The sequence below is a fragment of the Sander lucioperca genome, chromosome 14, assembly GCF_008315115.2.
Source record: "Sander lucioperca isolate FBNREF2018 chromosome 14, SLUC_FBN_1.2, whole genome shotgun sequence".
Classification (NCBI taxonomy): domain Eukaryota; kingdom Metazoa; phylum Chordata; class Actinopteri; order Perciformes; family Percidae; genus Sander; species Sander lucioperca.
Genome location: NC_050186.1, coordinates 1,059,732 through 1,082,535, shown reverse-complemented (window position 1 = coordinate 1,082,535; position 22,804 = coordinate 1,059,732). Strand labels below are relative to the sequence as shown.

General features: G+C 39.6%; 1 protein-coding gene across 1 annotated transcript; it reads right to left on the bottom strand.

The window, feature by feature from the left end:
- Positions 1-825: 825 nt before the first annotated feature.
- On the bottom strand, positions 826-21,386 carry LOC116064123. Its single transcript, XM_031319193.2, has 16 exons — positions 21,305-21,386; positions 20,836-20,921; positions 15,638-15,819; positions 12,682-12,859; positions 10,340-10,418; positions 8,348-8,512; positions 8,058-8,264; positions 7,632-7,667; positions 6,055-6,075; positions 5,702-5,746; positions 4,553-4,573; positions 4,167-4,202; positions 3,822-3,845; positions 2,048-2,083; positions 1,915-1,947; positions 826-1,748 (listed from the first exon to the last, which is right to left on the bottom strand). Exons 3-16 carry the CDS (start codon positions 15,811-15,813, stop codon positions 1,153-1,155), a joined length of 1,653 nt encoding a protein of 550 aa, XP_031175053.2. The 5' UTR covers positions 15,814-15,819; positions 20,836-20,921; positions 21,305-21,386; the 3' UTR covers positions 826-1,152.
- Between the last annotated feature and the right edge of the window lie 1,418 nt (positions 21,387-22,804).

The window sequence follows — 22,804 nt, the reverse complement described above, 5'->3', positions numbered from 1 at the left end:
TATGGGTGACCAGGTATGTAGGAGGTAGACACCAGGTGAAGTCTACATATAGGGGTGACCAGGTATGTAGGAGGTAGACACCAGGTGTAGTCTACATATAGGGGTGACCAGGTATGTAGGAGGTAGACACCAGGTGAAGTCTACATATAGGGGTGACCAGGTATGTAGGAGGTAGACACCGGGTGTAGTCTACATATAGGGGTGACCAGGTATGTAGGAGGTAGACACCAGGTGAAGTCTACATATAGGGGTGACCAGGTATGTAGGAGGTAGACACCAGGTGAAGTCTACATATAGGGGTGATCAGGTATGTAGGAGGTAGACACCAGGTGTAGTCTACATATATGGGTGATCAGGTATGTAGGAGGTAGACACCGGGGAGGGCTGATGGTTTTTTACCAGAGCCTAGAGACGCCATTGTTCCTTTGTTTGGAACGTTTGTTTGCTGAGAACTGGATGAATAAACCTCACAAAATGCCATCTCTGCCTGGACGATGAACGTTTTTACCTCTGCGTGAGATTCACTCCTTCGGTGCCTCAGTGGCTGTTTGACTTTGAGTTTTTAGTTTGTTTTGTTCAATCTGAGGACAAATTGCCACTACAATACTATTAAAGTGTTTTGAAGTTTAGAATTGTCTTGCATTTTTAAAAATCTTTTATTGCGTACTGCTGCTGCAGCTGCTAGAAAAGACTAAACTGTTAAACATCTTTAAGACCTACAAACATCCAAATGCCTTCGTCGGCTGAATTAATAATTCAGATGGAACTGCCGAAGTATGCCAAAATAAAAGGAGGAAGAAAACAAGGAAAATAAGTGTTTGGTCATTGAGTGAAATCCAGTTCTTTATTTCTAATCTGCACAAAAATCAGAAAAGACTTGACAAGCATATATCCTGGGGTTCTCTTCTTCTGTATTTAATGGCGGCTACAAACCAACATTTTCCTACTGTATCTGAGTATAACAGCATGACCTTGTCACAGTTTTTCTCAATCACTTTGGCACAACATGCACAGAGTACAAGTCTCAAAATATTTTGCATTCATTGAATGCATATTGAATGGTATTATTATTAAATGTAATTATACACATGTTCATTGTGTAAATCCCTACATGCAAAATAGAGCAACCAACAATCACAACAACCTCTCACACTAAGAACGCTTTACTTTAACTCTCTTTAGGTAATACCAGGGAGCCTGAGGGATGTTGACGATCACGTCCCGGAATCCTCCAGAGTCAGAGTCAGAGAAAGAGTCATAGACAGAGTCTCCAGGGTCAGAGACAGAGTCTCCAGGGTCAGAGACAGAGACAGTGTCTCCAGGCTCAGAGATAGAGTCAGTGTCTTCAGGATCACAGTCAGAGTCAGTGTCACGAGTGTTACGTTTCGTACGGATATTTCGATTGCCCTCAAGTTGAATAAGACCTTTAAATAGTCTACTTGCCTGTTGATGTTTAAAGCACAGTGCGCCCCCCGGCCTTTGGTATTGGCTGAGTCCTCTGTTTACATCAGCGATACAGATCAAATATTTATGCTTATTATTATTATCATCATCTGCAGCTACACACCACTTGGAATGATCATTACCAGCCTCCCAATTAACTTCCTCATTACCCAGATCAGCTTTTAAAGATGCAATTCTGATCACTTGAGGTCCTCTGATGCGGTAAGCTTCATTCTTGCTGCACCAGGTCTGGACTTTCACATTAGTCCCGTAATGGTCTGCAATAGTTTGGTAAAGATCTCCATCTGCAAGAACAACAACATATGAGTCATGTTACAGAAACTGATCACATCCTGACAGTTCAATACTGTTATTGATATTACACAGAAGAATATAAAGTAAGAATAAAATAAAATAAAACAAAAAGTAAAAATAAAATGACTAATAATGAGAATAATAACATTTTCTTACCAAATCTGTCTTCGCTGTTTTTGTCTATCTTCTCTACAGAAAAACAACAAAACAAACAGTAGAATAGTCAGTTTGTGTAATCTTCTTCACATCTGAGGCAGGTGTTCATTGGTACTGTATTTAGTTATAATACCAGAATCATCGACTTCAGCTTCTTCTTCCTCTGCATCTGGAAAAAACAAACAGTAGAATAGTCAGTTAGTGTAATCTTCTTCACATGTGAGTCAGGTTTTCCTGACATTAACAGACAGTTATTAAGACTAAAAAACCTTTCTAATGTTATATGAACACACAGAGTCTCTTTAATAAGAACATTTGGGGGTTATCTTTCTGAAGACTATTGAAACATGAAGTCAGTGATCTTCAGCAGCTACACACATTTAAATATAACCAGTTCTAACCAGTCCCAGGCTGTAATCAATCATTAAGGTAAACACACTGATGTTAAACTACAGAACAATCTTCTCTCAACCAGTTCACATAACATTTGATTTCTTTCTTGCTGTATGTGCTGAAAACAAACAAACAGGAGAATTGTCAGTGTGTGTAATCATTTTCACTAGGGCTGTCAATCGATTAAAAAATTTAATCTAATTAATTACATACAATGTGATTAATTAATCGAAATTAATCGCATACATAATTAACGGTGCCTGAACCGATACTTTTTAAGAAAGTAAAAAAAGAAAAGAAAAACAAAGGGTACTAAACAACAGTTGGTGACATTAAAGAACGGCTTGTTTATTGCTAAGGCCATATGGTCAAAATTAAATGATTTAATAATAATGTATAACAATAACAATAACTTATTTCACTAGTAAATTGCTGTTGAACGACAAAAACAACCACCAGATGGGAAAAGGACATTTACAATAACTTCAAATGCACCACGAAGCTGTAGTTTACCGGTTTCATTGAACGCACTGTCTGTGTTTTTCCGACAACAGCAGCTGCAGATTGTTACATGCCGCTGTTGAATCCTCTACAGTAAAACACAGTCACACTTTACACCATTTAGCGTTAGCTGTCAATCCAGCTACTAGCTAGCGGTAGGCTAACGTTAGCTGCTGTTGAGTATAGTGTTAGTTAGCTAGCGGTAGGCTAACGTTAGCTGCTGTTGAGTGTAGTGTTAACTAGCTAGCGGTAGGCTAACGTTAGCTGCTGTTGAGTATAGTGTTAACTAGCTAGCGGTAGGCTAATGTTAGCTGCTGTTGAGTATAGTGTTAACTAGCTAGCGGTAGGCTAACGTTAGCTGCTGTTGAGTATAGTGTTAACTAGCTAGCGGTAGGCTAACGTTAGCTGCTGTTGAGTATAGTGTTAACTAGCTAGCGGTAGGCTAACATTAGCTGTATCGTCTGTTTTAGAGCATCAGAGAGAAGAGCAGACATATCAGTGGCTCCAGATTTCGGTAGCCAGGGTTGTCAGGAAGAAGATTTTTACAAGTAAATGTTCCAGTTAATGATCCAGGCAGAACATTCTCGTCTCCCTCCTTCTTAGTGGTTTAAAAATAACTATTTTGAGGCTAGCATCAAAGTGTCCCTAGCACTCCCATTCAAAAGGCCATTTGACCCAAAAACGAAAATACGGTCAATCTTAAAAGTGGCGCTTCTGTCCTAAATATGCTTTTAAACTAAATGGGAGTGCTAGGGGCACTTTGATGCTAGCCTCAAAATAGCTATTTCTAAAACACTAAGAAGGCTCGACACAACATGAGACTTTGCTCCAAAACAGTCCAATGGCGGCTAGAACGGCTCCGGGTCAAACGTCAATATGGAATGGATTAATCTGCGTTATTTTTTTTAACACGTTATTTTTTCTCAGATTAATTAATCGAAATCAACGCGTTATTTTGACAGCCCTAATTTTCACATGTGAGGCAGGTGTTCATTGGTACTGTATTTAGTTACCATCGTCACATTCTTCTCCTTCCTCTGCATCGGGAAAAACCAAACAGGAGAATAGTTAGTTAGTGTAATCTTCTTCACATGTGAGTCAGGTTTTCCTGACATTAACAGACAGTTATTAAGACTAAAAAACCTTTCTAATGTTATATGAACACACAGAGTCTCTTTAATAAGAACATTTGGGAGGTTAATAAATATATATATATATATATAACACAGGTATAGTCATTTTTAGACATTTTAATGCAGAAATGTTACATATTGTACCTTTAACCTGCTGTAATTTGTATTAACAGTACTTCATGCAAAGGTAGAAAGAAAGTGAGACTGAGAATAATATTTTGTTACCAGGTATGTTGTCAGGAAAAATCTTTCTTCTACATACTGAAAATAAACAAACAGGAGAATAGTTAGTTAGTGTAATCTTCTTCACATGTGAGTCAGGTTTTCCTGACATTAACAGACAGTTATTAAGACTAAAAAACCTTTCTAATGTTATGTGAACACACAGAGTCTCTTTAATAAGAACATTTGGGAGGTTAATAAATATATATATATATATATATATATATATATATATATATATATATATATATATAACACAGGTATAGTCATTTTTAGACATTTTAATGCAGAAATGTTACATATTGTACCTTTAACCTGCTGTAATTTGTATTAACAGTACTTCATGCAAAGGTAGAAAGAAAGTGAGACTGAGAATAAGATTTTGTTACCAGGTATGTTTCTTCTACATACTGAAAATAAACAAACAGGAGAATAGTCAGTTAGTGTAATCTTCTTCACATGTGAGTCAGGTTTTCCTGACATTAACAGACAGTTATTAAGACTAAAAAACCTTTCTAATGTTATATGAACACACAGAGTCTCTTTAATCAGACTGATGTCATGAAGTGGCGTATGTATGACACGCCAATACGTATGCCATTTTGGCGTGTTATGAAGACGCATAATCGCTTTTTAGCGTGCTTATCAACGCATTTTGGCCGCCATTGACCTACATTAGAACACAGGACTTTCACCCAGGAGAGCCAGGATCGTGTCCTTCGTGTGGCATTTTTCACCCTTTTTTTATTTATTTTTTTTAAGCCTTCCCCAATGTTCTTTTCCTAAACCCAACATTTTTTTTTTTATTACACGCTTGTGACGTTCTTGCAATAGTACGTCGCGTTCTCGCGATAACACGTGGTGGGTATGTTTACATCCGCTGTATACAGCGTAGACATACACGTGGAAAGCTCAAAATGCGTCCAGATAACACGCCCCTTGGCTTTAGGAAAGTGGTGTGTATGTTTACGCAAAGTCATGATGTCACGTTGCTTTAATAAGAACATTTGGGAGGTTATCTTTCTGAAGACTATTGAAACATGAAGTCAGTGATCTTCAGCAGCTACACACATTTAAATATAACCAGTTCTAACCAGTCCCAGGCTGTAATCAATCATTAAGGTAAACACACTGATGTTAAACTACAGAACAAGCTTCTCTCATTACCACAGTTAAAATGTCTCTTTTCTTTGTAACTTTGATTTAAATGATGCCTTGTGAGAAAAAAGCAGTATTATGGTTACGAGTATTTCTTTCTGTGACATTGTATGATTTACAATTACTCCTGAACACATCATCTGGGTGACCGTGTTCTGACTGAAGTTACAGTAACTAGAGGGTCAAAGGTGATATGACGCCACTGACGGGCGACTAAAGGAAACGTAAAAAAATATATATATATAACACAGGTATGGTCATTTTTAGACGTTGTAATGCAGAAATGTTACATATTGTACCTTTAACCTGCTGTAATTTGTATTAACAGTGCTTCATGCAAAGGTAGAAAGAAAGTCTGTCTGGGAATAACATTTTCTTACCAGAGCTGTCAGCAAATTTAATTTTCTTTTCTGGAGTAGTATGTTCTGAAAACAACCAAACAGTAGAATAGTTAGTTAGTGTAATCTTCTTCACATGTGAGTCAGGTTTTCCTGACATTATCAGACAGTTATTAAGACTAAAAAACCTTTCTAATGTTATGTGAACACACAGAGTCTCTTTAATAAGAACATTTGGGAGGTTAATAAATATATATATAACACAGGTGTAGTCATTTTTAGACATTTTAATGCAGAAATGTTACATATTGTACCTTTAACCTGCTGTAATTTGTATTAACAGTACTTCATGCAAAGGTAGAAAGAAAGTGAGACTGAGAATAATATTTTGTTACCAGGTATCTTTCTTCTACATACTGAAAATAAACAAACAGGAGAATAGTTAGTTAGTGTAATCTTCTTCACATGTGAGTCAGGTTTTCCTGACATTAACAGACAGTTATTAAGACTAAAAAACCTTTCTAATGTTATATAAACACACAGAGTCTCTTTAATAAGAACTTTTGGGAGGTTATCTTTCTGAAGACTATTGAAACATGAAGTCGGTGATCTTCAGCAGCTACACACATTTAAATATAACCAGTTCTAACCAGTCCCAGGCTGTAATCAATCATTAAGATAAACAGACTGATGTTAAACTACAGAACAAGCTGCTCTCATTACCACAGTCAAAGGTCTCTTTTCTTTGTAACTTTGATTTAAATGATGCCGTGTGGCAAAAAAAGCAGTATTATGGTTATGAGTATTTCTTTCTGTGACATTGTATGATTTACAATTACTCCTGAACGCATCATCTGGGTGACCGTGTTCTGACTGAAGTTACAGTAACTAGAGGGTCAAAGGTTATATGACGCCACTGACGGGCGACTAAAGTGGCATTAAAATAAAATAACAGATTTCTCTGGGTTTGACATTTGGGATAGTGTCACTACACAACTCATAAATATATATATATATATATATATATATATATATATATATATATATATATATATAACATAGGGGTAGCACTTCAAATTATGGCTTGGTAATTAGTCAAATCCCGCTGTCATACATTAACCAATGTGTCCCTGAGGACAACACTTAACCACTAGTAGCAATTGGAAGTCTCTTACCTCTTGTTCAGCCCTCTTCTTTTCACGCAATATATTTCACTTTTCATCTCAGCTAAATTGATGCTTTTTCGATCTATGCAGTGTCTGATAATAATACAAAGTATTTCTTCTTTCAGCCGTTTTAGGTAATTCATTTCAGCTTTCATCTTTGACAGTATTACAGTTCAGCTTCCAGCTTTTCTAACAATGTATTTTAGCTCTTCACTAAGGTAATGTAGTTTAGCTTCCAACTCTAACAATTTTCCTGATTTTTTAGCGTGTAGTGCATTTGAGCTTTAAGATTTTTCGTACTATTGTTTCATATTTCTGCATTTGTGAGTTCAGTTAGAAAATATAGTCAGACCTCACAATGTTCTACGTCTTTTGTCATTATTCAACTTTTAAAGCCAACGGTTCAGTTTAGCATAAGCTTTTAACTTTTTAATGAAATTCATACGTATTAAAACGATTTCCACTTTTTCAACTATTCTCACTACTTCAACTTCTTCTTACAGATTTAAGCTATTCAACCAGTTTAGCTTTAGCAATTCAGCTATTCAGCATTCCCACGCATTTTCTGCAGGAAATGCATTTTCTAGTTACCTATATATTACCTCTTTATTATCACACTGTTACCCCACTATTACCATTTTATTACCGAGCCGTAATTTGAAGTGCTACCAACATAGGTATAGTCATTTTTAGACATTTTAATGCAGAAATGTTACATATTGTACCTTTAACCTGCTGTAATTTGTATTAACAGTACTTCATGCAAAGGTAGAAAGAAAGTGAGACTGAGAATAATATTTTGTTACCAGAGCTGTCATAAGGTGTCTTCTTTGCTTTACGTACTGAAAACAACCAAACAGTAGAATAGTTAGTTAATGTAATCATTTTCACATGTGAGTCAGGTTTTCCTGACATTATCAGACAGTTATTTAGACTAAAAAACCTTTCTAATGTTATATGAACACACAGAGTCTCTTTAATAAGAACATTTGGGAGGTTATCTTTCTGAAGACTATTGAAACATGAAGTCAGTGATCTTCAGCAGCTACACACATTTAAATATAACCAGTTCTAACCAGTCCCAGGCTGTAATCAATCATTAAGGTAAACACACTGATGTTAAACTACAGAACAAGCTGCTCTCATTACCACAGTCAAAGGTCTCTTTTCTTTGTAACTTTATCTTTACTAAGTTATGTAATCTGATTCAAACCATCATGCAGATATCTCACCTTTAATTTGGCGTTTAGCAATGCTTTCAAACGATGTTCCTGTTCCTGTTAATCCTGCTGATGTCAGCGCCTGGATTTTTATTTGATTTCTGTTACGTGGTGGTCTTTCCACCAAGTCTTTCTCTGTAACCTGTTTAAGCCGGTTATAGAAGCCAGGTGGAATATGATGATCAAACGGGAAAGCTACGATGTCCAGCAGATGTTGACCTTCAAACAGTACAACAACATTAAAATAATATTCAAATCAACTACTAACACTATAAATATAAAGATGTAACTAATAATATTACCTATCTGTTGGAACTCCTCGTAGTTGAATGTTACACAGATAAACGTCTGAGCATTCTTTGCTCCGCTGCGTGGCCAGAACTTCTCTGGATCTCTTTTGAAAGGGAACTGTGGTACGCTGTGTGAGAGCCAGACTCCTGTCTGGTCTTTTTCCATCATCACAACTCCTGAAACATCAACAGATAGACAGAACTTTTGGCTGATGATTGTTTAAAGTCCTAATATGTGATTTCCTGACTGTTTTAATATTTCAAACTAACAGATGATAGACTGGAGCAGTTATCTGACAGAGGGATCCTCCAGCTCCAGATGTTACTGAGCTCTGTTGCTGCTCTGATGTTACTTTTAGAGAGTTTTCACACCTGAAGGTCCGGACCAAGGTTCATGTTTTTGTTCCATTGTAACATTTGATCCGGTAAGTTTTGGTTCCACACGGCAGTTATGCAAGCACACTAAAGATCTCTACGTGACAAAACTACGTCCTGCCGTCATCACATGTGAGCTGCGTCTCCAGATACTTAGAACTGATTGGTTTGTAGACGGGCTTCCCCGTCCTCTCATATCGTCTCTCTGGGTCAGAGGTTTTTCAACTGACTGCTGCTCTCTCCTACTGACTGCTGCTCTCCCCTACTGACTGCTGCTCTCCCCTACTGACTGCTGCTCTCTCCTACTGACTGCTGCTCTCTCCTACTGACTGCTGCTCTCTCCTACTGACTGCTGCTCTCTCTCCTACTGACTGCTGCTCTCTCCTACTGACTGCTGCTCTCTCCTACTGACTGCTGCTCTCCCCTACTGACTGCTGCTCTCTCCTACTGACTGCTGCTCTCTCCTACTGACTGCTGCTCTCCCCTACTGACTGCTGCTCTCTCCTACTGACTGCTGCTCTCCCCTACTGACTGCTGCTCTCTCCTACTGACTGCTGCTCTCTCCTACTGACTGCTGCTCTCCCCTACTGACTGCTGCTCTCCTCTACTGACTGCTGCTCTCTCCTACTGACTGCTACTCTCTCCTACTGACTGCTGCTCTCCTCTACTGACTGCTGCTCTCTCCTACTGACTGCTACTCTCTCCTACTGACTGCTGCTCTCCTCTACTGACTGCTGCTCTCTCCTACTGACTGCTGCTCTCTCCTACTGACTGCTACTCTCTCCTACTGACTGCTGCTCTCCTCTACTGACTGCTGCTCTCTCCTACTGACTGCTACTCTCTCCTACTGACTGCTACTCTCTCCTACTGCCGCGGCTCTTTTTGTTTTGTTTTGTGATGTTGAGAAGCGAGACACGGGAACTTTCTTTCTGGAGAATTTATTCAGAGACAAACAGAAACCTACACTGTACATTTACTACCACTTAACAAATAAACTGCTGATGTGTTCTCAGCTCTGATAGCCGACAGCTGTCTGCTCTGTGCGCTGACACCGTCACACACTCTCTCTCACGTACACACTAAGCACCGAGCTATTCCTTAAAGGAGCTTCCCCGGTCTTGTAACACAAGGAGAGCCTGTCAGAGCTTCCTGTATTTGGTCCGAAAGTCCGAACCATCCCAAAAATGCTTTCACACTATAAACGAACTGGACCATGGTTCAGTTTGGTCCGGACCGAGACCACCTCTTTTTATCGGACCAAAATTTGGTCTTTTGATCCAGACTGTGGTCCGGGGGAGGTTTCACACCTCTAATTTTGGTTCGGATCAAACTGAAAAGTCCGAAAGTCCGGACCAAATGAGGTAGGCGTGAAAACGCCCTAAAAGTTTTTTTTATCAGCATGAGTCACTTTGCCTTTTGATTTAGTTCACTATGATCTGATGTAAACACAGATCTCATTCAAATGATTCAAAGACAGAAGCTGAAGGAAGTGAACAAACAGGAGCCACGGATCATTGATAAGATAACAGAGATGTCACTACACACTGAGCAGACTCTGTCCTCTGGGATGAAAACCTGATGGAGGTTCAGAGAGATGTTTCCTGTGAGAGGGATGCTTCCTCTACTCACCTTTACTGTGACCAAACGTAGCAAAAGCATTACATCCTGGAGGTTGATCACTGTAGGAGATGAATCCAAAGTTGTCTGTCTATAAATGATGCAGAATGAAGAGAAGAAACATTATAATGTTTTAATTATTGGGATGTACGGGACCAATCCAGAGAGGGGAACAGCAAGGTACCAGGGCTGGACTGGGGTAAAAAAATCAGCCCTGGACGTCTGAGACCCAGACCAGCCCACCAACCATCCTCCCACTCCCCTTCAACACATGTACCAGCAGAGTTCAACATTGGTAGAATGGTAGATTTGCTTGCCTCACCAGCCAAAAACATTTTTTTTTAACATTCACTAGCCATTTGGATGGTGGACACAAAGTTAACGTTGAACCCTGCATACCGGCCCCTAATACTCTCACTTAGCTGAGTGGTGAGTAAGAAATAGACTACAGTTTGCTGCTCTGCTGCATCGCAGATTGCTAAACACACCTGACTACAGGAGACATCAGCTCAGACTGGAGGACACACCTGACTACAGGAGACATCAGCTCAGACTGGTGGACACACCTGACTACAGGAGACATCAGCTCAGACTGGTGGACACAACTGACTACAGGAGACATCAGCTCAGACTGGTGGACACAACTGACTACAGGAGACATCAGCTCAGACTGGTGGACACACCTGACTACAGGAGACATCAGCTCAGACTGGTGGACACACCTGACTACAGGAGACACTAGCTCAGACTGGTGGACACACCTGACTACAGGAGACACTAGGTCAGACTGGAGGAGTATGTATAGCCACATTCTTCCAAACAAGTCTCGGTGACCAGAGCAGACGTAGTCACGTCTCTCGAGAAACAATGTCTGATAATTTTAATGAAATGAGCTGGTTTGACCACTAGACCAGAACACAGGACCTTCTTCCTGTATTTACTTTCTTGCTCCCGCCCCCAGACACATCCGACCAATAAGAGTAGTGGACGCTCTTGCCTGATTTGTAATGGTGCATTTTGGTACGCTACAATTTTTCCAGGTGTGAAACCAAACCAAACCAAACCGACCGAGGACAAATCGCTCCAAGTTTACTAACTCACCAACTGATTCAGACCAAAGCAAACCAACTACAGGTGTGAAAACGCCCTGCAGGTTGAGGGTGGAGCCTGGTGTCATCAAGATGTCTTATATAGTAAACAAATAAAAAGTCTGTAAGTTAAACTAAAGCTGCATTTTGTACACAGTAAGCAGCTTATGTTAGTGGAATGTGGATAAATCAGAAAGTTATAGTACTATGTTTGCAAGTGCCTTAGCTTACTAACAGCTAACATGTCCTCTCTGGTAGACAGAGGGTGCTACAATCATCGTTTGACATGCTTAAATCTCGTGTTGTCCTCCATTCGACCATGCACTCGTCCTCCCGGGTCAAAACGGGTGAAAAAGATGTCTTTTTTTCTTTCCTTTTTGACACTTTAGGTGCTTTTTTCAATGTTTTTGGCACTTTTTGTGACATTTAGCGCTTCCTTTCACAGCCATGTACAGTATAAACACCACAAACACCAACTTATTACCACCAGCTTTACACATGGTCAATACACCTCATTTATAGGAAATTATACCTTATTCTTGAGTTAAAAAAGCAGAAATTATTCATTATTTCGACTAATATTAAAGGTAAGATAATCAAAGTATATGTATGTCAACGTTCAGTTGGGATACTGTTTTGAATTTTTTTTTTTTCAAATGCTGAAAAATTGAATAAAACACCCTAACCCAAAATTCAATCAAAGTAAAGATCCGATCATTTGTTGTACTTGCGAAGGGCGTTGTATGGAATCAAAAATGTCATTTTTAGTCTTGTGTTTTTTAGATAGCTACCGGCACTTTGTGGTGTTATTTTTCGCCGCTGGTGGGGGCGGGACTTAACTACTCTCTCTCTCTCTCTCTCTCTCTCTCTCTCTCTCTCTCTCTCTCTCTCTCTCTCTCTCTCTCTCTCTATGGTAGGATGGAAGTGGACCATAGTGGGATGTGATTGGCCAGTGTTCAGATGAGAGACAAACCAGTTGGCCAATGATGTGATCTCTCTTCTCTTTATGGGCCGATCAACAGTCTCAGCCCATTCAGCCCACACAAATTGACCCGATGGCCAATCCATGCCTGCAAGGTACCAAATGTACCGCTGCAGATTCATTATTCAATTACATATTTACTCAACAGAGCACATTGAGATATTTGAGGAATACTAGTTGATGCTTTATAATTATACAGACCATAATATCTATCCATCAGTTTGAGTCATGGTTTCATTTTTATCACAATAGAAACAGAGCTGCAGTTTAAACATGATTCTCACCATTGATGTGGTAAATATGGGCCGCAGGGTGTTTGCCAGGACACCGTTAGGATGGTTGATGAGCTTATTATCGTGTTCTTTATAGGTCTCTATCGTCTGATCTTCTGAATCAATGTAAATATATTCCAAACCCGTAGTTCCGATGTTATTCAGTTTGGGTACCTTGTAGATGATGTACCTGATGATGAGGAGAGAAGAGAAACATTAATGTGCAGAGAGGACAGAGACTCATGAGCAGTAAACAATGAATCTAGTCTCTCTCTAGGGGTCACTCCTCAAGGAAATGTTTTTCAATTAATTAAAAAATATGCAATTTCCCATCATTTTGGACCGTTATTATCACCATATGTGTGTCTAAAATGTTGGAAAATCTAGAGCAGATGATACATAAATAACACTCAAAAAGATTGAAGACAAAACTTGCTACAGAAGTCCGACTACAACCATTAGACCTGAGAGAAGTCATTTAGTTAGTTTTGATGCTCACATTGATTTAACATTAATTTGGCTTTCACTGCAACTACTCATTGTTTTCATGGTGGATTAATGTGTGGATTATTGTCAGGATGAATGGATGAGTTGTTCTTTCTCTAAAATGTGGATCAGTGTTTCCCAAAAAGTCCAAGATAACGTCCTCAAATGTCTTGTTTTGTCCACAACTCAAAGATATTCAGTTTCCTGTCCCAGAGGAGAGAAGAAACTACAACATGTTCACATTTAACAAGCTGACATCACACAAGTTTACCTGTTTTATCATAAAACATGACTCAAACTGATTAATGGATTATCAGAATAGTTGGAGATTAATTTAATAGTTGAGGACTAATCTTACATGATGTTTAATTCAATTTATTTGGGGTTTGAACTGTTTGTTAGGTTTGAATCTAGTATATTGGCCCCGAAATACAGAGACAGAGCCTGGCGTGAGTTTAGCCTCCGGGCTGACTGCAGATAAGAGAGGTTTTTGTGATCCGTCTACACAAAAAAGGATGAGAGGAGCCCTCCAGCCAGAGCCTCCACTCCTGAGGAGCCAGTACCACAGCCAGAAGTTCCCTGTTGCCAACATCCAGTGCTGGGGAGTAACAGAATACATGTACCGGCGTTACGCATTCAGAATACAAATTATGAGTAACTGTATTCCGTTACAGTTACAATTTAAACAGTTGGTATTTAGAATAAAGTTACATTGTTGAAATCAATGGATTACATGACGATACTTCTCTGTTTCACGAGTTTATTCACTCTCTGAATAAATTAAGGCAACTCCATGCGTTTCCCAGAAGCCCCAATATGAAAACGAAAAAAGTGAGCTATTTGCGTGATCAGTCACAATGGAGTCGGAAGAGGAGCAGCAGAGCCAGGGTAGGAATGCATTTCTATCTTGGAAATTCAAACAGCATTTCACATTAAAGAAAGTGAAAGGAGAACGAAATATAACTGCAGTGCAACCTCTTGCCACTTGCCAGCAACCAACCTCCTTTCAGCGTCCAAATGACTCCACCTCCAACCGGAAGAAGCATCTTAAAGTAAGTTATTTTAATTAGCCAGGGTCTGCTGTAGTTTTACTGGTCACCTTGCTATTTTATAGTTGTATCAGGTAGCTGCCTGCTTAGTTGATGTGGGACTTTACATTATGCTGTATTCTAAATACCAACTATTTAAATTGTAACTGTAACGCAATACAGTGGTGGCCTAGAGGTTAAAGAAGCGAGCTTGTGACCGGGATGTCGCCGGTTCAACCTCCAGACCGACAGGATAAAATTTGGGTGGGGAAAGTGAAAGAGCTGCGCTTGTCTGAGGTGTTGAGCAAGGCCCCTAACCCCAACCGCTCCAGTGGAGCTGCTCAGTGGCCATCAGATCAGATTGTGGTAGTACTGGACAGCTTCCAGTATGAATGTGATCAGATCAGATTGTGGTAGTACTGGGCAGCTTCCAGTATGAATGTGGTCAGATCAGACTGTGGTGGTACTGGGCAGCTTCCAGTATGAATGTGGTCAGATCAGACTGTGGTAGTACTGGGCAGCTTCCAGTATGAATGTGATCAGATCAGATTGTGGTAGTACTGGGCAGCTTCCAGGTATGAATGTGGAACTGTGTGAATGTGACAGGTGTCACTGTTGTTTGCGTCATTGCAAATGAGAAATTGTTCTCAATCGACTAACCTGGATAAATAAAGGTTAAATAAAAAAAATAAAAACATTCTCCTGTGTGCTGATTTACTAGCCCCAGAGCTGTTGAAAGACTGACTAGCCCTGTTTGACATGCTAGCTAACGTTAGCTAAAATTAGCTCGTGGTAGCTTAGACTGCGCATAGATTTTTATATTGCACTTGGGCCTAACACATTCAGCCAGTTGGGACAGAAGAACACACCAGAATAGGCCTGTTTAGTAAGCAGGATATGATGGCTGCATTCCTTCACTTATAAAACGCAATTCAATGTGGAAGTAATCCAAGTATTCAGAATACGTTACTCAGATTAAATAATGTAACGGAATACGTCACAAATTACATTTTACTTTTTTTTTTTTTTTTTATTAAAGATAATTTTTAAGCCTTTATTTATAGAGGACAGCTGAAGACATGAAAGGGGAGAGAGAGGAGGAACGACATGCAGCAAAGGGCCGCAGGTCAGAGCCGAACCGGCGGCCGCTGCATCGAGGAGTAAACCTCTATACATGGGCGCCTAATCCACCAGTTGAGCTACCCAGGTGCCCATAAATTACATTTTTGGGCATGTATTCTGTATTCTGTAACGGAATACGTTTTGAAAGTATCCTTCCCAACTCTGCCGACATCATATTTCCTCTCTGCAGGTGTCAGCCGGCGAGAGAAAAAGGCACAAGGGTGCAGTCTGCCGTCAGCAGGGGAGCGTTGAGAAAGAACCGCACCGCGTTCTGAAGGTCCAGAAAAGTGAAAAATATCGTTAATCGTTGTAGTTTTGGAGTATTGTCTCACCAGTCCACTGGTCTGTTGTTGTTGTCTCTGCAGGCCACTGGTCTGTTGTTGTTGTCTCTGCAGGCCACTGGTCTGTTGTTGTTGTCTCTGATCACTTGTCTGTTGTTTGTTCTGCAGTTCCCTTGTCCGTCAGCGCTCCAGCAGAGCAGACTGACCGTCAGGAAAATCCTCCACATAACTCCCTAAAACACACAATTACAGCAACAGTTACACCGGCACATTCACTGGGCTGGAAGTTCACATCATCCTGTTTCAGGGATGGACATTAACTTAACTTTTTCTACCAGTTACTTTTGTTTTTGTTTTTAACCAGCAACTGTGTGACTGCATTTGAAAAATAATACAGATCTACAATACTGAAACACGCTTATCGCATAAGGTAAAGTCTTAATAAAAAATACTAACATTCTCTCTTTCTCTCGTCCACCCAACACTAATCCCCAATCCTAGCTCCATTCTGATCTTTCACTGGTTCATCTTTCACCACGTCATACTTTATCAGATCATACTTCAACAGGAGCTACACCAAAGAGAAGGAACCATTGTTTGGGCAGTGGCATTACAACTTAAAGTCCCTCTCCAGACACATTTTAAAGTATGTAAACTACTCTTTTATAATCTTTTTTTACATGGTTTTACCCACATAAAAAGAATGCGGAAAAAATAATTAAAATCTGAAATGGGCTGCAAGCATCAACCCTTTCTCCCTCATTGAGAAATTCTAGATCTGGTCCTGCCCTCCTTGTTCCTGCTTTCGCTTGGTTGAGACTCGTTGGGTGACTACATTCTAGCATCTACCTCAGGTTGACTGGTAAAAGACCAGCATGCGTCTAGATCAGAGATCTTCAACAGGGGGTCCGGGGCCCCTAGGGGGTCCTCAGAGTTACAGCAGGGGGGGCATTCAAATCATTGTTAATTTATTTTTGAAGTTGTTTTAAGTATAGAAAAATACTTTGCACATCTATAACGTGAGACAGGTTGGAGGGGGATAAATAGGTCAAAAGTTGTAGAGAAAATCCTGCACACTGTCTAACTTGCAAAAAATAAATTTAATAGAAGACGTTTTTGGTACTAGACCATCTGGAAAAATGAATGAAGGGAGTTTCTTTGCCACTTTTAAAAGTCTTTTCAAAAATTGAAATGTCTTAACATGACTCTAACATATTATTAGTAAATATAAATCAGCCTATTTGTGAAAAGAAGACATAATAATGATAGGCTTACTGGCCTATATGTAAGGTAGTCATTAAGCTCCAGATAGAGTTCATCCTAAGGATGCACTGTGTCACATGTATGTTTAACATTAAAACATGATTTATAAAATCATACCAACAATTACTTTTATATCTATGCACTAAAAAGGTATGTATAATGACTTTAGGCTTTTATAGTAGGCCCAGTTAAATATGCAACTTAATTTTTATAAAATATGTAGTAGGGGGTCCCTGCTCTATCCCTCTCTCAGATAAGGGGTCCTTGGCTTAACAAACGTTGAAGACCCCTGGTCTAGATGACTAGAAACCTTGGAGATACAGCCATGGCTTATCATGTTTGAGACTCACGGGAGGCCGTCTCACGTTGCCCTGCGACATGGCAACTTTGAAGTCTTTCGGTAGACCACAGCTATATACTTGGTTTTATTCGATGAAATTGATAAATGCTTACAGACAATTAAAAATAAGTATAAGTATAAATAATCATTTTTGCTGCCATGGGAGGGCATGATGGGTTTTACTCCAGGCATCATTTTAGGAAAACAAGGCTGATATACTTGAAGCGATGGGATTGTAACAGCTGCTGAAAACGCCTGCATGAATGGAACAATCTTTTAACTGTCTCTTTAAATGTAAAAACACCAGTTTCTCTCATGTTTCACAATTGTTGGATTCTGAGTGAAAACGTAATCAAAGAAAACAACTGTTAATTTCATTTCAGCTCTTTTTTATTTCAATGTTATTCTACCATAAGGTGTCAGGTCCAGCTCCCGCTCTTAGTTCATGACTCACGACTGGAGAAGAGGCTTTTCAAGTTCCCAATTTGTGTTTTTATTAACACAAATTACACTAAACCATACTCAAAAATACAAAACAGAATATTAAACTGAGGCAAAATAACAGCAAACAAAACGACAACCTCACAGCAAGCTGCCAACATCCTCAAGCTTTCTTCCCCTGAAGCCCTTTTTAACTCAGCCTCCCCTAATTGGACCCTACCACCTGCACAGGTGATTATAGGGTGAGCTATAATGAGCAAGCAACAGTAACACTTTCTGTTTTCTCAAAGTTTCTGAAAACATCATTACAATTAGATAGATCAGTTACTGCCGACAATACAATATATTCATATATGTGCACCCACTACAATAGGCACCCCAAATATTATAAAAATGTCAGTTTATGCAGAACTATCTTACCTATTGTTCTTCACCTTAGGATTGCCAAATAATAAAGTAAGAAATACACCAAAACAATAACCTTCAACATTATAGTGATATTAAGAATTAAGCAGACACAAAACAGTCTTCATTTTGGAAACAGGGCCTAGTGAAAAGGAAGAAATGCAGCCTTTTCACAGACAGATAGATAGATAGATAGATAGATAGATAGATAGATAGATATATATATAGATAGATAGATAGATAGATAGATAGATAGATAGATAGAGATACTTTCATTACCAGATGGTTGCAGTACCTCGTGTCTCACTCTCCAGCGGTATTCCTAGTGTCTCTTCCCTGTGTTTTTGTATGATCTCTTGCCTGCCTTTGACCACGTTTTTGCCTGCTCTTTTTGTACCTTTGTACAACAAACTCCATTACCTTTTACATCTGCTTCGAGTCGTGCTTTTGGGTCCACTGAGTCCCGTGACAGAAGGTATGAAAGAATCTCTGTTTAGTTATTAAACTGTAAACCCAAATGCTAAAAATAGTTAAAGTTGAAGTTGTTTTTATCTTATTCTATTTAGAATGTACCAGATGCATTAAAGGCATTTTATATACTGTATATTTTCGTGAAAGACGAGTGCCTTGGCTTCTTCCTTGATGTCTAGTGGATTTGCTCAAATTAGTTAATTGGAATAAGTGAAAACTTAAATTTTTTTTTGAAATTTTACTTACTTCAAACTATTGCCAGTAGCATTTACTTTCTTTTGAGTTTATTAAACTCAGATTTCTTGATTATGAATAACTCTTTTGTAGATGAAATAACCACTACTACATTACTTAAAACTCTATAGTTTTAACTAGGGATGAGCGAGTACAGCATTATCTGTATCTGTATCTGTATCTGTTAACCATATGAATTATCTGTATCTGTATCTGTACTCGGACTGGGCGGGGCCTAACCCGGAAGTGGGCGGGATTTAACCCGGAAGTGTGTCGGGTTGTCTTGAAATGGGCGGGGCTTTAACCGGTATGTTATTTTAAGCATGCAATTGATATGGGTTGATCAGAAATTGTTATATTTATTGCTGATTAGAAAACTATTTACATGACAGCATCAGCATTGAGCTTCAGATCACAATAACAAACAAACTATATACAGAACAAGAACAATGAATACAACACATGAGGTTGAATTATGAAGTAAAATGTAATGAACAAGAGTTTTCATACTCAACATAACTTTCTTTTTTTAACTTTTAATTTTTTTATGATCAGTGTGATGGTTTTATTTCCACACCAGGTATATGTGTGAGTGTGTGTGTGTGTGTGTGTGTGTGTGTGTGTGTTGTCTGTGTGTGTGTGAGTGTGTGTGTGTGTGTGTGTGTGGGCTTGTTTAACTATATTCGTGGGGTCCAAAAACTGGGAGCCCAGTATACTTGTGGGGTCCCAACAACTTTGTGGGGCCAAAATGCTGGACCCCACAAGTTTAAAGGTCTGTTTGAGGGTTAAGACTTGGTTTTAGGATTAGGGTTAGAATTAGGTTATGGTTAGGGTGAGGGTAAGGGTTAAGGTTAGGCATTTTTTGGTGATGGTTAAGGTTAGGGTAAGGGGCTAGGGAATGTATTACGTCAATGACAGGTCCCCACAAAGATAGTGCCACAAACCTGTATGTGTGTGTGTGTGTGTGTGTGTGTGTGTGTGAGTGAGTAAGAGAGAGACAGAGAGAAAGAGAGAGAGGGGGGCGGGGGGGACTGTGTTCTACAGATCAAATAGTCCGACGCTGTTTTTCAGATCTGTTTAGAGCCAGCTGACGGTTTAAAAAAGAAAAAAAAACTCAAACAGGCAGAGACGCAACGCGAGTCTCATTCTACCAAGAACCACGTCTGATCAAACCCCACGTTTACCAGAACTCTACTGGTTAATAAGGAAGAACTACAAACTGAAGTAAAAAACAAACCTGAAGCTGAAGAAACCCTAAACGTTAACGGAAAAGACCCGCGAACCTGAGTGACTGAGGGAGAGACAGAGAGAGAGAGAGAGAGAGAGACAGACAGAGACAGAGAGAGAGACAGAGAGAGAGACAGAGAGAGAGTTGTTCTGTGTGAGTGAGCAGAGCTGTATGTGTGTGGGGGAGGGGCTCTGTGACGACTAGCCTATCACAGAACGCAGACACAGTCAGCTACCCAATGAGGATTTTTATTCAACCCGAGCACAGATATTGACTCGTATTACTCGTATAATACTCGTACTCGGCAAAAGTGCTTTATCTGTACCGGATACTCGTTTCAGCCGAGTATCCGGCTCAACTCTAGTTTTAACATTATTTATATCCTATTTTATTAACAGAACGAATCAACAGCTCATGTAAATAACATATTAGAATCATTGAATCAATATTTTTTGGGATAGGTAGAACCAATACAGTATATATGTACAGTATATAGTTATGTCAAATACATTTTTCTCATGCATTTAAATCTGGGGCATCTCCTGACCTCTGGCATTATAAAATCAGAGGCGTCTGTATGTGGGAACTTCTCTCTAGACTCCATCTTTAGAAACTTAAGTACTTTTAAATGCTCGACCAACAACACGACAACACTGGACTGACTGGAGGGTCCAGCACAGTTAGACGTGTTAAACATTTCACATTATGGCCATTTATCAAACGGACTAAACACTTTACTACTTTTTCTTTAGTTTTTTAGGGACACCTTTGAGAGGCCTGTTGGTCTCAGGAGCAGAGCAGCAGCTGATGTAACAAACAGGAAGACAGACTGATTCAGCAGAAAAACATCCAACCTGTGATACATACCTGAGTTTTTAAAGTCCAGGTCAACCCAGAAAGAGGTCCAGAGAAATGGATCTGAAGTTCCAGAAGCTGAAGACTACAGAAACTGTCTGGAAGAAAGAAAGAAAATAATAAACAATATAAATGTAAATTAGTACATTCCTATGTTCAGTTATTAGTTATGTCAAATACATTTTCCTCATGCATTTCAGAATCAGAAAGGGCTTCATTGCCAAGTATGTTTTTTAACACATACGAGGAATTTGTTTTGGTGTCGTTGGTGCACATCACACATTCTCTAAATAATATATAAACAATATAAGTATATGTACACAGTATTTATTAAATTAAAAATAAAGATAGAAATAAAAAGAGCATTACAGCAGAGAGAGTACAGTGGCATGAAGAGCCAGGGGTGGAGTGTGGATTTATGTCTGGTATTACCTCCTGATAGTATCATTTTAAAGTATTTCCAGTTTCAAAGTGTTCTTACCTGTGTTGCTGGTCTGTGATGTAGAGGAGGCAAAGATCAGTTTATATATCAGCAGAGAGGGAGGACACTCGGTGGTCACGGGATTTCACAGAAACAGTTTGACTTCAAAATAAGTAAATAAACTAAAAACAGGAGGGTAAGAGAGGACTCTCGGTGGTCACGTGATTTCACAGAAATGCAGGGCCGGAGTGGGACTCATTTTCAGCGCTGGAGTTTTCGGCCCACTTCACTTCCCGACTGACTATAATAAAACAATGTCATTAAAACATTAGTATATAAGTCTGCAACAGCGCACTGTTCTCTATAGCCTTGTAATTCAGTGTATTTTTGTAAAATATCATTTACAATTCAGTGCAAACAGTGTTGCATAATAGGGGTGTAAGAAAAAATTGATACACTTGAGTATCGCGATATTTTATTTTGCAATACTGTATCGTAGTGGTGTCAACAATAATCGATTCGGCAATGCATCGCAATGCGGGGCATGCACGATTCAGCATCGATGCGGCAAAGTGCCATAATCGATTATGTCACTGTTTATTTTCTGGCCTTGAGTGGACAATAAAGTTGTGAAGTTTCAATTACTTCCGGGGGCATAACAACAACAATCAAGATGGCTGAGGCGGCGGGAGATGACCGCGATAGACGGGTGATTAAAAACGCACCCAAAGCTTGGAAAGCGGACATCTGGGCACATTTCGGATTCTACGAAGTTAATGGGAAACTAGACAAGACTTACGCGGTGTGTAAAACCTGCCACACTAAAATCAAGCACGTTGGCAATACAACTAACTTCAGGAACCACGTTGATCGTTGCATCCTGAGTTGGCTTCAACAACAACAACAAATCATCACTCATTCAAAGCACTGAAAGCAGTGATTTGTGTTTTCTTTTTCAGGTTTGAAAATGCCATATCTGTAGAGCTTAGATCGGCCCAAAAAATCAAGCCCGAACCTGCCCGAGCCCGAGCACGTTGCGTCCGAGCCCGGCCCGACACATTAACTGTAATTATGAGCCCGAGCCCGATTTAAACCCGACACTTTTTTAACACGTGGGCCGTTATAACTGACGTTCTCAACTACAATTCAGAGTTGTTTGAACTACAGAAATCTGTTTAGAATAATGCAACAAGGACGAAGCTGTAAACTGCTGTTAGTTTATTCAGAATGGAACGGATCGCACACGGATCTGAATGAAGAAACGTAAAAAAAAGAAACAATGATGAACAACATATTGTTGTCACTGCCCACGACTTGTTTAAACTGCTTCCATACCTCCGACTTTCCTCCACACTTGCTCAAAGTTATTCTCCTGTTTTTCTTTTTTTCTTTACATCTTCAAGCTCCATGTTGCACTTAAGATACACCATACAGCCCAGCAGGCCTGGTGTGATGCTCCACCATACGGCCCAGCAGGCCTGGTGTGATGCTCCACCATACGGCCCAGCAGGCCTGGTGTGATGCTCCACCATACAGCCATGTGATGCGTGCGAGAGGAGG